The sequence below is a fragment of the Suricata suricatta genome, chromosome 14, assembly GCF_006229205.1.
Source record: "Suricata suricatta isolate VVHF042 chromosome 14, meerkat_22Aug2017_6uvM2_HiC, whole genome shotgun sequence".
In the NCBI taxonomy this organism is placed as follows: Eukaryota; Metazoa; Chordata; class Mammalia; order Carnivora; family Herpestidae; genus Suricata; species Suricata suricatta.
Window position 1 is genome coordinate 25499706 of NC_043713.1, and position 14735 is coordinate 25514440.

The window sequence follows — 14735 nt, forward strand, 5'->3', positions numbered from 1 at the left end:
AGAATTATCCCTGGGCTTCAATGTTCTGGAAAGATGTGGAAGAAAATGTTTGAGATCTTTCTTGGTCTGTGTCTTTCAGGTGCATTGATTTTTGAAAACTAGACACAACAAATTTTTTATATTCATACTGCCATTGAAGAATTTGGTACTTTCACATATCTTTAGTCCTCACAGCAGTTTCTCAAAACTTTTAAGGTGGTACGCTCTGTTGGGATGACGTCAAAATCCACTTCCTTCTCCTTTTTAGTCATCAGAGAGCAATAATAACTTCCAGTAAAACAATATGTGAGTTTCTCAACCAAATAATGTGAAAATAATAACTGTGGATATGTATCTAATTTAAGTGAAATTTTTCCTGTATTAGAAAGACCAGTCGACATCCAGTTTTACATAAGTTTTTTAAACTAGATTATAAAATTACGCACTGTTAGTAAGGCTAATGGCATAGATATTAGACCTTCTGTTGTGAGTAGTGGAAATTGGAAAGGGCATTATAGGTATGATTTCATTAAGCTAGAGAGCATTGGTGTTCACATTTTTAAAACATAATCATAACTTATCTGGAGTCACATGTTCCATTTTATTGGCTTCCTTCATATAGAAAATATAGAAACCAGCACTAAAAGCCCGTGAAACAGTGAAGCGATGTATATATTTTCTGGGTGAAGGAAGTATTCTGTACATTTCCCATGTTTTACATCATGGTATTTTGAATAACCATGCTTCCATGTTCACATCAATTTTTTGTTTTTCAATTTATGCACAGCACTTGCTCTGAAATTTGGGGACTGAGTACACCAAATACGATAGATCAGTGGGATACAGCAGGCCTTTACAGCTTCTCTGAACAAACCAGGTGAATATTCTGCCCTCTATGGAATCCTAGCCATCTTGGGGCGGGGGGGCTGTTTTGGAAGACCAGTAATGGGTTGCTCACTATCATTTTGCCTAGGATGTTTCCTTCATGTAACTAAGGCATGGCATTTAAAATACCTGCTTGCCAGTATTAACGATATATATTAAATGTGTCAACTGCTGTTTTGATCAATGAAATTCTAGTTTTGAATCTTCTTTAAATTACTGCATCCCCTAAAGAATAGGAACTTTGATAATAACTATTCTCATTTGATTTTGAGATTAGATTATAATCTGTTGTTGGCCTAATTTTCAAGTAGATCCCTAATAAGATTTTGCTAAATTTCTTGCTGTCATCTAAAACTCATCTTCTTTATACTAATAAGTATGTAATTATTTACCAAACCCCTTCTATCACAATTCACGCGAGGCTAACTCATTTTTGTGTTCTCTTTTTTTAAAAGTCACCTTCTCCTCTTTTTGAGCATATTGGTGTTTGTCCATTTCATCCCATATACTCATCACCATCTGCATTTATGTGTGAGCTGTAGGAGTTACCTCGGTCCTCAAAACAATCACAACTGGGTAATGAGTTACACTGGTTTGAGTAAGTTACTTTGCATCATTGTTGGTACTTCCCATTCTTCCCACTAGTTCCTTTTTTTTGGTAACTCAGTCACCTACAGTATTAATGCCCTTCAAAGCATCCCTAAATAAGAGTTTGATTTACTCAAGATAGAAGTTGACAAAAAGTTTTTCGAGCATACTCTATGATCCTTTTTTAAAAAAATCAATTTCTTCCCAAGTGGTTAGCCATTCACCGACATCTGAGTCCTTTATGTAGCATCTTTATGAGAGACCTGTGTAGCGCTGCTGCTTACTTTTGTATCAGACCCATCACGTAGTACAGTTTCTGCCTTGCACTCACTAAAACTGACTAAATGTCTGTCATTCCTTTCTTTATGCTCTGACTGTATGAGTTTAGCCCAGTCAACTGCACCTGTTTTGGTTTTTAAAGTTCCCATGTTTCTTTTCCCTTGCTTCTCGACAGGTCTCTGGATGGCCGTCTGCAGGTGTCTCATCGGAAAGGACTGCCACACGTGATATATTGCCGATTGTGGCGCTGGCCTGACCTTCACAGTCACCATGAACTCAAAGCCATTGAAAACTGCGAATATGCTTTTAATCTTAAAAAGGATGAAGTATGTGTAAACCCTTACCACTACCAGAGAGTTGAGACACCAGGTAGAAAAATTAGGTTCATTTTCCTTGTTTTTAGTAAATGCTTGAACTTGAGTAAATTAGGCACTCCTATGTAATTGGCCCTGGGAAATTTTGGTGTAAAATTCCAAGAAATTACCTGAAATTTAGTGTATTATTTGGTGATAATTAAAAATACTTTTTAAATGTTTTAAATTTCGGAAAATAAACTTTTAGAGGGGTAAGATGCCAGTTTCTTAGGATAGTGTACTCTTTGACGTCAAAGTTACATATCCAGGAAATTATTTTATTTTTTGTAATCTGATGTTTATTTTTGAGAGAGAGAGAGAGATTGTGTGTGTACCAGCGTGAGTGGGGGAGGGGCAGAGAGAGAGAGAGAGACATGGAATCTGAAGAGGGCTCCCGGCTCTGAGCTACAAGCACAGGGCCTGGGGCACAGGGCCTGACGCAGGGCTTGAACTCACAAACTGCGAGATCATGACCTCGGCTGAAGTCAGATGCTTATTAACTGGCAGCCCTATTCAGGAAATTCTAATCCCCGGATTCACATCACAGTCAGGTTGGAACTAAACTGATACACCTGTTTACCCATCTGCTTCCTGTATGATTTTCAGTCATTTTGTTCTTTTTTTATTTTTTTGAAGTACTTTAATGGCATCGTCTGTATCTAAGCAGATTAGTGAAATCCATAGTAAGACTTTTAGTTTACTTAGTTAGCTGTGTACTTGAAAATTTTTAAAAGAATACAGCTATGTTTTCAGAAATGACCTAAATCTGACTTCACAGATCTTTCTGCAGCTTTTCCAGTGGGGATGTATGAGCTCTCACGGTAATGTAATTTTCCCAGAATGTCCCTGTTCCTCAGAGTACAAGATAAATTGAAACTTGGAAATTTAGATTTTGGACCACATGAGAAATTAAAATCAATCAGATTTGTCGGTTTCTCAATAACTAGTATAATGCCAAATTGATGGACCCTAAGTTTTAAATATTAAGCAGGCTACTCCCTTTTTATGTGTGTGAAGTTTTTTAATAAAGGTCTGCCCTGTCCCGTTTCCCTGGTGCCTGTCCGTACCCTTTGCCACTAACCCGGGTTCCTTTTACTCTTTCAGTTTTGCCCCCAGTGTTAGTGCCGCGACACACGGAGATCCTGACCGAGCTGCCTCCTCTGGACGATTATACCCACTCCATCCCGGAAAACACTAACTTCCCAGCGGGAATCGAGCCACAGAGTAATTACATCCCAGGTACTTTCCCCTTCCGAGTCTCCTAAAACTTGGGATAGATACAGATTTTGTTCATAAACATTCATGTGCAGTAAATTGTGGTTTGATTGTAAACAAAACGTTTCTGGATTTTGAATAGAAAAATCTACTTTGTTGGTTGATTATTTTGTGAAATGTATAAGCCTCATACTTTAAACACTTTTGTCTGGAGAAAAGTTTTACTTTATATTTCATTTTCTTTTGCAGTGGCTTTAATCAGAGTACTGTGAGAAGCAGAAAGGAAAAGATCTTAGTAAGTTTGTCTTAGCTATTGAAGCTAAGAGAGATGCAGGATGTCAGCGAAATAACTGGTTCAGGAAAGGTGTTCCTGAAGCAAGTGCGACTGCAAACCACCCAAATAATCGTTTCCATAGAGAGTTTGCTCTTGTTTAAGAGAAATGTAGTATGCCTACGGGAGGTAGGGTATTTGAGTTCCTACAGATGGAGCAACGCTGCCGCACTACTGAAAGTCATAAATCCTCTAATTTAGTTCTTTTTCATCTGGGCCTCAGTCACCTCTGCTGAGAAGTGAATGAGTTTAACTACATGGTCCTCAAATCCAGCTCAAATTATGGTATTATGTGATCTAGTAATACTCCACGATGCACTTTTAGTTTTCCCTATGTTTTTAGGAGAGCATCTAGTATTTTCTTACTTTCTTACTTTGTGTTTTCCTTTTTTGTTTTTTGGGGCTTCCCCTCCAGCAGAAACAAAAGGTACAACATTAGAATGAGGCTGGAGCCATACATTGGCTGTTTTAGTCTCAGTTTTCTTTTCTCCTTGTGTAACGAACGTGTCTCCGTTATGCTCTCATTTTGTACGTATAGCAGGAAATACGTAAGGAACCTAGTTGCAGGTATATTTAAAAAAAGATTTCTTTAATATGTCTCATAGAGTAATGCTTCTTCATTGACAATTTTTAAAACATAAAGATTTTTTAAAATAGCTAATTTTAAAGGTAGAAAGTGTTTCCTGATTGTTTTAATGTGCGTAATTTCTTTACGATTCTTTTGTTGCAAAAGAGGGTTTAAGACTGCTTTTTAGATTGCTAGGAAACACACTTTTTGAGAAGTTAGGAGGAAAAGGCCTCCAGAAGGGAGGTTGGGGGGATGTGAGGACCAGCAGGGCAGGCGGGACTGAAACCAGTCACTAGCTAGGGAAGACTCGGCTGGAGGTGGTTACATGGGGGGTGGGGGGAGGCACACACAGTTTAAGTCTTTAATGTGGGAATTCGTATTATTCAACAATACTAGGAAACCCAGACGTAAGCATACAGTCTTGTAAGACACCTACCCAGTAATTATTTGGAAGGCTGATAATCAGAATGGTTAGTGGTTTTTACTTGTGGAGATGCTTGGGTTTATTTTCCTTTCTTTCTTTGTTTAGATTTGGTTTATTTTACAAAGTAGAAAGTCAAAAGTGGATCACACCTGTTTGCTTTTCTGAACAATGGGGCTTACCCAGCTCCATCCGGCAGTGAAAGCTAAGGGCTCACTTTTTGTTCCACTTCAAAGGAAATTTTAGTGTTTTCTCCAAAATGGCAATAGCCTTATTATTTATTATTTTATAGATAATAGTGGAGAAAAGCAAAACAGGATAAGGTATTTAAAAGTTTACTATTTCTTCCTGTTTAGACCTTTGAGACATGGATGGTTAAACTGGCAAAGCTTAGCTCTGTTTAATTTTGTTAGCTTTAACCTTTAAGATAGTGCGTATTGAGGTCTGTTAGTCCTGTTTTTGTGTTCTTTAGTGCTTGAGTATTTGAAGATATTTTGTTCTGAGAATTTCATCAGTCATACTTTTAGGGTATTGGCACTTAATGAAGAGTTCAAAACTTCAATTCACATTTACAGTTAGCTTGTTGAAGGGAGAGTGTAAAGGGTTAAACGAAGGAGCCCTTTAACCCACATTCTCTCCCTCTCCCTTTTGATAATTACATTATCTTGAATTGCTTAAACTATCCAGCCATGTAAATGTTACACTGTTGATATTCACTTAAACTTCGTTTTCCTCCTTGAAGTTATATATGGTAAAATTATATAAATGTATTTATTTTACACCAAGCTTATTCAGCTCTCCAGATGCCTCCTAAATGTAGACATTTTGTTTATAAAGCATCTTGGAAATGGCACAATAGAATCTTATTTTCAGGGTGTATTTTACCTTAGGTTTGTGCAATAGTCTGTGTTTGGATTTACCTTTCTGCTTCAAACACTCAGGATTTACTGGTTAGAAATCCCTGGAGAAATATACCTTTTAGGTGAAATTCAGACTAGACCAGTCCTGAACCATATTACCGTATTTTGCCTCATTGAACCTAATGTGACGCACGTATTACTTTGCAATCTGAAATTTCATGTGTGTGGTGTATTGTGTTGTGTGTCCTTTAATCACCTCTTAGGTATACCCATCCATGATGGCCATTAGTTTAAAAAATATATATTGTAGATACTAATGTCTTTTGAAGCCTGCTGATTCAGTACTGAGGCGTCTTTGAAGTTCTATTTTTGGCTCTTGCCCCAGAAAATATACATATGGGAATGAGCCAGATATGTAAATAAAACCTAAGAAAATATGCCTAGAGAGCTTGATCATATTACAAGTAGGCTTTAAGGATTCACCTATAAGATTTGGATCAAAACCTGAATTTTAAGCCCTCAGAACCAAATAATTGCTTTTTATAATCATATTATGTAATATTTGTATGTATTATTCAGAGTGACTCTTTGGTAGTAGGACAAAGGTGGTGAGATGAAATTGCAACTGTGCTTGATTTGTTCTGAACTTTTGTAGAAACGCCACCTCCTGGATATATCAGTGAGGATGGAGAAACAAGTGATCAACAGTTGAACCAAAGTATGGATACAGGTAAAACTTACCTTTCAAAATTTCTCAACAAGATAATACATTTTTGCCCTGTTTGGAAATTATTTATAATTTTTTCTAATGTTTATTTATTTTTGAGAGAGAGAGACTGAAACAGAGAGCAAGCAGCATAGCACTAGTGGGGCAGGGGCAGAGACACAGGGCGACAGAATTGGAAGCAGGCTTCAAACTCAGCCATCAGCACAGAGCCTGTTACAGGGCTCAAACTCATGAATAGTGAGATCCTGACCCGAGCCAAAGTTGGATGCTTAACCAATTGAGCCACCCATACGCCCCTTATTTATAACTCTTAAATTTAGAGGTTGGGATGTGCATCAAAAAATGAATCTTCTCTATTGATATAATCGTATTTGAACCATTGAAGGGAGAGCCCTGTTGTCCGTGAAAAATGAACACATGCTGTGCAGCATAATTGTTACAGGTTTCTCTCCTTAGATTAAAGGAAGATTTGAGAGCACTCAAATACTTTTCAAGTACTCTGTACTTCTGTTTAAAGTTTTAGTTACCCGGTGAAAAAAAATGTGTGTTTGTGCTGAAAAGCCATAATAAACCCAGTAACAGATTTTCTGAGGAATTTGCAGATGAGGGATGAAGATCAGCTTTTCAGTGCTCCCTTTTTTTTTTTTTAATTTCTTTTTGAGACGGAGAGACAGGGCATGAGTGGGGGAGGGGCAGAGCAAGGGAGACACAGAATCCAAAGCAGGCTCCAGGCTCTAGGCTCTCACTTAATAGTGAGTTCTGAATGATAGTAGATTGTTTACACAAAATACATTGTACCTGAGCAGATTCAATTAATTCCTAATCTTTAGCTATCCCCTCCAGACACAGTGGAGAAAAAGTTTTAGCATGTAATAAATGTTACATGCCAAAGCCTTAAAACAGTTCTTCTGTAATAAAATGTGTAATCTATCAGAACGAATTAGGTCGCCAGCGAAGTAGTTGTGGTGACATGGTAATTGTCTAGTTTCCTCTGTTTCTCTCTGTCTGCAGTCACAGCCTGTCAAATTACACCATCAGCTTTTCTACACAGTTTATACTAAAGCATTCTGTAGTTATGATAATCTAAGTTATTTTTAAGTGAATTAGCATTGGCGGGAGTGGGGGGCTGGGGACTGGCTTTCACAATAATTCTGTTGTTTAAATCTTTCCATTATTTAGACTCCCAGATAAAGAAGCTTCTGCTATAGCAGATCTTACTTGTAACTGTTCAGATTAGTAGATAACCAGGAAATGTAGGTAATCTAATGATCACTGGAAATAACAGTACATTAATGCACATGTCTTACTGCAGATGATATTTGGCTTTCCAAATACATCTTCCTAATACTCCTGTGTGCCAAAGATCTGTGTCCGTGAACCAGTCCTGTTCCTTTTTGCCCCATGATGAACAACTGCCACTGTGACATTTAAAAGTGAATGCCAGGGAAAGATGCTCAGCCTCGTTAGTCATCAGGGAAATGCACATCAAAACCATGCTGCCGACTGTCCCCCTTCACCCTACTCCGTTGGCTGTACTCAGAAAAAGATGAGGACACGGACAAGTTGGAGTGTTCATTTGTTGCTGGGGGGAATGTAAAGTGGTTTGGTTGGTTTGGAAAAGTTTGTTGTTCTTTAAAAAGTTAAATATAGAGTAACAATATGACCCAGCCATTTCACTCCTAGGTATATACCCAAGAAAGTTGAAAACACATCCAAACTAAACTTGCACACAAATGTTCGCTTAAGTATTATGCATAGTAGTCCAAAAGTGGAGGCAACCCAATTGTCCATCAAATGATAAATGCATAAATTAAGTGAGGTATGTCTATATGATGAAATATTATTCAACCATATTAAAAAATGATGTTCTGATACATGGTACAACAAAGATGAACCTTGAAAGCATTATATGAAGTGAGAGAAGCCAGACACAGAAGGTCACAAGGATTCCAGTGAGCGCACAGATCCCTATTTGACCCTAGGCTGACACGGGAGGAGCACTGAGACGGACATAATCATCGGTTATGATCAAGGTCAAATTTGGGAAGGGGTGATTAAGAAGAATCAACTACAATCGATTTGGTGTTTTGGGGTCTTGCTTTGAACCTAAAATACCATTTCTGATCCCATTTCAGTGGAGAAATGTTGCTTTTTCCAAATGGTACGTGTAAATACTTCCTGTAATGCAGTGTGCATATTTGATTCATGAGGTGCTAAAAGTTGATTTAACTACCAGGCTCCTACCCGCTGTCTACTCCTCTCCCAGCACTGTGGTGAGTTCTGACTGACACAGGACCCCAGTTTAGAGCAAAATTGAACTCTTTTTAAACTCTGTTTTTTTAGAATTGTGGGAGTTTTCTAGATACTTCACAGATTTCTAATTTCTCTTACGGTCCAAAATAATATGCATGATTTCAGTCTTTAGAAATTTACTGAAAACTATTTTATGCCACAGTGTGGCTTATTTGTGTGGATAGAGTTCCATGTATAATTGAAAAGAATGTTCCGCAAGTGCCATGTTCTCTGCGTCATTTAGGGCATGCTTGGTGCTGGTGTTTAGATCTTCCTAGTCCTCCCTCCGTTTTTTCTACTTGCACTGTCCGTCACGGAGAGGAGCGTTAGTGTCTCCAACCTGGAATCTGGATTTGTCCTTCTCTCCCTCCAGGCCTGTCAGTTTTTGCTTCATGTATTTCAAATCTCAGTCATTACCAAGTGCACATTTAAAATTATTAAGTCCTTCTGATGAATTTGACCCTTGTTATAAAATGTGTCTTCTATTAACATCACCATTTCTTACTTATATCAGTGGTTGTACGGTCCATTTTTTATCCTTTTACTTTGAGTTTGTCTGATCTTTTATCTAAAATGTGTCCCTTCTGGACAGCATTGTATGTCCTCCTCTATCAGTCTTTGTCTTTTAATGGAATATTTAGTCTCTCTTTATTTCATGTAATTATTGCTATCGTTGGGTTTGGGTTACCAGTTTGCTGTTTCACTTCTCTTTGTCCCATCCCTGTATTTTGTTCTCCTGTTTATAATTTGCCTGCCTTCTCTTAGATTCATCAAATATATTTATGTTTGAATCCATTCTATTCACTCTCCTGACTTTTTAACAGAACCACTTAGTATTCTAGAGTGTTCTAGTGATTACAATGTATATCCCAGGTTGATCACCTTCTCCTTAGATTGTTAAATTGTAACATTTTACAGCTTCATGTGCAGTGTAAGCATTTTACAATGCTAATTCCATTCATCAACCTGTTATTTGTGCTTCTGTTGTCCTTTATTTTACTTATACGTGTGTATAAACCCCAAAGTGTGTTATTTTTGCTTTAGAGTTTGAGGTGGTGGTGGTGGTTTCTTTAAAGGGTTAAAAAGTGATTTTTTGTGGTTACCTACATATTCACCATCTCTGCCCTTCCCCCGCCCAGACATTTGTCCAGTTGTTTTGGCGCCATTTGTTGAAGAGACATTTCTTTATCTGTTGATTGACCATGGCCTCTTTGTTGAGAGTCAGGTGGTGTATAAGAGGGTCTAACTTTGGTCTGCTTAAACCAATTCAATGAATTCATTTCAGAGCCTCTATTTTTCAGTTTTACAGTTTTGATTTAAAGTCTTTATCTGATAATTCCAGTATTTGCTTCACATGTAAGTCTGCTTCTGTTGACTTTTAACTTCTCATTAAGGGTTAGTCTTTCCTGCCACCTTGTATCTCTCTCTCTTTTTTTTTTTTATTGGATGCTAAAATAATGCTAGAGAGTACTACAGATCATATTCTCCCTTGGAAAGCCTTCCCCTTTTCTCTCTCTGGTTGCTAAGTTGAGGAGCTGATCTCTTCCACATGATTAGGAGCTGAATTGGATGGATGATGATTTGATGTTTTAATTAATGTCAAATCACCACAGGCTTGAAGGTGGGGGCAGCCTCCTCCCTCAGCAGGCTTTCGGATAGCAGTGTGGCGAGGCTGCAGGGTCTCTCTCTCACTGCTTTCCAGCCCTGCCCAGAACTCGATGTGCTCCCTCTTATCCGCTAAAGACCTGTGGGTTAAAATTGAGTGATGAAGAGGACTACAGGCCTGTGCCTGGGCTTTCAGATTCCATTGCCTGTGCATGGCCATTAAAATGTTAGTTGGTTTTTCCTTTGGCAAGCCCAGTCCTGTGTGTGTCTGTGTCCTGACTTGGCAGATGCTCTCAGTGATGAAAATGGTTCCTGCCCTCTGCTGACATAGGAAAACCTCATCCCCCTCTATAAACTGGTGCTCTTGGACTTCATAAATTGTGCTCCAGCCTTTTTGGTGACTCTAAAGAAAAACACAATTTTTGTGTGTTTCCAATATTTTCTTATTATTTTAGGACCCATGGTTTTTTCTACATCTTCTAATTGTAAGGGAAACCCAAAACAAAAGAAAAGCGGCTTTATTCTCATCACAGAATTCATCCTTGTTGAAAATTTGAAAATGCATAGAACATTATAAATCGTCTTTTTTGAGTTGGAATTAACAGATTACATGTGTCTTTTTTTTTTTTTGCTTTAATATTTCTACCAGTCTATGTCAAATAAAGGAGAATATTTTACAGATGAAATTATGCTGCAACATTTTAAATTCTACAAGTGGGTGTTCATAAAAAGTTAGAGGTAAAAAAAGAAAATAAGACATTGCATGTAATTTATATCATCTACCAGTAATTGTACTTTTAATTTTAAAAGGTTCAGTGTTTACAAAGAATAAAAATAACATTGCAGTGAACATCATAGAAAAAGAACTAAAAAGTGACAGAACTGTGCACCTAGGATGTCATATTCTAGACACCTCATTCTTGCCTGATGCACTGGATTTGTTTGGGCTGGTCGCACGACGTAGGGAGAGATGGGATTCATTGCTGACGTAGGACTTGCTTGGTAATGAGGTAGGGCTAAGGCTGAAGGAGTATCCTGTGATTCCCAGTTCCTGAAAGCTTTGTGGAAGTGATTGGTCAGTATTCAGTGTTACGTTGTTTTTTAAAAGCTTGCTTTTAAGCATGTTTGGTAGAAAACCAAAGGAGTAGATAATTTCAGTTCTTCAGGGTTTTCACTGTAATACAAAAGCAAAGGCCTTCAGGGCGAAATGCCCTTAAGATTTCTTTAACTGTCCTTTTGTATATGCCTTTTGAAAGAATAATTCTATTTTTATTGTTTCATTTGAGATCTCTTCATTTATGGTTGGCTAATATACTCAAAATTGTTAGTATATCTTTAGCCATTAATTTTTCTCAAGCAATCCAAACTAATACCCCTCAAAAAAATTATAAAATACATCCTAAGCATGTAATTCATCTCATACCAAATGAATTCCATTTGGAGCAAACACTTAAATGTTAAAGATGAAACCCTATAATTTTTAGTACAGGACAATGAGGAATTTTTTTAAATAATCTGAACAAGCAATATGCAAGATATAAAACCATCAGAGAAAATATCGACAAATTTAGCTAAATAAAATTTAAAATGTTATCATGGCTGATGAGAATGCAAAATGGTACAGCCCCTTTGGAAGACACATTTTGGCAGCTTCTTACAAAACTAAACACACCCTTACCATGTGATCCAGCAGTCACACTCGATGGTGTTTCCCAAAAGAACTGAAAATGTATGGACACACAGAAACATGCTTATGGATGTTTATAGCTGCTTTATTTGTAATTGCCAGAACGTGGAGACAACTAAGATGTTCTTCTGTCGGTGAATGGATAAATGAACTGTGGTATATGCAGAGAATGGAGTATTACACAGCGCTAGAAAGTAACGAGCTACCAAGTCATGAAAAGACATAAAGGAACCTTAAATGCACAATGCAAGTGCAAGAAGCCAAACTGTAAAGGCTGTACACTTTACTATTGCCCCTACATGATGTTCTGGAAAAGGGGAAACTGTAGAGACCAAAAAAAATGAGGGGAAGAGAGATGAATAGACAGAGCACAGGGCATTTTTATTTTTGATGAGACTACATGGTGGATATATGTCATGTGCCTGTCAGAACCCATAGAGTGGACAGCCCCAAGAATGAACCCTAGTGTAAACTGTGGGCTTTGGGGGATAATGATGTGTTGGTGTCATTTCTTTGGTAGCAGCAAAGGACCCATTGTGTGCTAGGTGCTCGTTGCAGAGGAGATTGTATGTGCATGTGCACATGGGCATCTGGGAGTTCTTTGTACTTTCAGTGTACTTTCATTTTCACTTCACTTTTGCTGTGAACCTAAAAGTTCACAGACCTAAATGTCTAATTTAAAAAACTGTCACCTTAAGAGCTATGTCAAAAGAAACCAAAAACTTGTGGAAATAGTTGCAAATGAATGACCAGTCTTAATCGATCTCAAAATTTATTTTTTGGGGGCGCCTGGGTGGCTCAGTTGGTCAAGTGTCCGGTTTCAGCTCATGTCATGATTTCATGGGTTTGAGCCCCACATCAGGCTCTGTGCTGACAGCTGGCTCAGAGCCTGGAGCCTGCTTCGGATTCTGTGTCTCCCTCTCTCTCTCCGACCCTCCCCTGCTCACAGTGTCTCTCTCTGTCTCTCAAAAATAAATAAAAAAACAAAAATTTTTTTTTGAAGTTTATTTATTGTGAGAGAGAGAGCGCTCGAGAGAGAGCGAGCACGCATGCGGGGACTTGGGGAGGTGCAGGGAGAGGGGGAGAGAGAGAGAATCCCAAACAGTCTCCTTGTTGTCACCACAGTGGTGGGGCTTGATCTCCCAGACTGTGAGATTATGATTTGAACCAAAATCAAGAGCAGGATGCTTAAACCAACTGAGCCACCCAAATGCCCATGATTTTGAAATTTTAAACCACTTATAGATCAAGAAGAAAAAGGTAGTAGGTAATTAATTTGTAAATCAATTAATTTGCCTCTTTAAAAAATGTTTCTAATAAATTGTTAGCTTATTTTAACTTAAAATTTTATGAGTCATTATAATGAACCATTCTTTCTAAATCTGTGATTCTGACTGGTCACTTTTGATAAGTAACATATTTAATAGAGGAATCAGTAACTGAAAGATATGAATAATTGGGCAGTTTCTTCCATTTCTCATGGTAGCTTTGTTTATTTTATACCAGCTTCAGGAAACGGTGAGTTTTAGTTCATTGTTCTAAATATATTTTGACCTTTCTTAGTTGGACCTGTTGTGACTTGCCAACAGATTTTTCAAACTGAAGTACAGAAAAAGAACTTAAGAATTTAATTTTGTTCGGAAAGATTGCTCTGTCTTCAAAAAAATAATTATCACCTGTTCTCTGTTTTTGATTCATCTGTTTATTTGGGGGTTGCCATCTCACCTGTGCTGCCTGGTACTTCGTCATGGTTAGAATGGTGGCGGCGGGGGGGGGGAGACTTGCGCAGGGCTGGGGTCTCACCTGTCTTCTGCGTCTGCTCTGTTGCTAGGTCATTTGAAGTGTGGGGGCTGTGGGTTGTGCTTTTCAACATAACTTCCCCAAAACGTGTAGAAAAGATGATCAGAAAACTACAGAAAATGTATTCTGTAATTATAAGATTATTTAGCTACGTTTACAACAAATGTGTGTTAAAATGTAATTGTATGGAATTGAGTGAACTAATTTCTGAATAATTTTTTTTTCTTCTGTGTTTGTATATTTTTATGTAGTTGTGCCCCCTCTCCTTATTTTCTTGATTAGGTTTAACCAGGTTACATAAAAATGGAAGAAATGGGTAATTTCTAAGAACCTACAGTCTACCAAAACTGCCTCAAGAAAATAGAGCTATCTTAACAGTGAACTTTTCAGAGAAAAAAAAGAGAAATGTCTTAGGGTAAACTCTAGAAAATTGTTGGCTACAAGCAATTTTACACAGGAATTCTATCAAACTATTAAAAATGCTTTATTACAATGCTGTGTAAACTGTTCCAGAGCTTAAGAAAAAACCAAACTTTCTAGGTGGTCTTCATGAGGCAGTATAACATTGCACCTGGAATGTAAATCTGCAGACCAGTATTGTTTGAGATTATTGATGCATAATGCTAAATAAGGAATTTTCTCTCTCACCCCTGTATCAGCATCCTACTTAACGGGAAAATACTAGAAGTATTCCCTTAAGGTTGAGAGTAAGTCAGGAATATCCAGTTGTCACAACTGTTTTGATCAGTGTGACACACCCCAAAATGATTCATAAATTAAAACACATGGAAGTTTTTTATAGTTCTACTTAATCAAAATTATGAAGTCATAAGACAGATGACCTAATATTTGCAACCCATATCATAGAAGGACTAATATCCCTAGTACATAAAGAGCCTTCTATAAATCAGTGAGTGACCAACACTAGTGTAGAAAGATGAGCAAAAAAGACTGTTCACAGAAACGAAATAGAGGGTAAAAAAAGTTTTTAATAAAGCTGTTTCATGTCATTTGTAAGAGAAATACAAATTAGAACTATACTTGTTAAGGGGCACCTGAATCACTCAGGTTGGTTGAGTGTCTGACTTCGGCTCAGGTCATGATCTCACGGCGTGAGTTTGAGCCCTGCATGGGGCTCTGTGCTG

At 37.7% G+C, this 14735-nt stretch overlaps 1 protein-coding gene across 3 annotated transcripts in view; it reads left to right on the forward strand.

The window, feature by feature from the left end:
* Window positions 1–14735, forward strand: part of SMAD2 (SMAD family member 2) — an 82950-nt gene that overhangs the window by 50290 nt on the left and 17925 nt on the right. For 2 of the 3 annotated variants that reach the window (XM_029922599.1, XM_029922597.1), the window contains exons 3-6: window positions 767–856; window positions 1907–2100; window positions 3189–3323; window positions 6135–6209. In XM_029922599.1, the coding sequence (XP_029778459.1) occupies window positions 767–856; window positions 1907–2100; window positions 3189–3323; window positions 6135–6209 (494 nt within the window). The remainder of the gene's footprint in view (window positions 1–766; window positions 857–1906; window positions 2101–3188; window positions 3324–6134; window positions 6210–14735) is intronic. The other variant, XM_029922598.1, reaches the window with a different exon arrangement.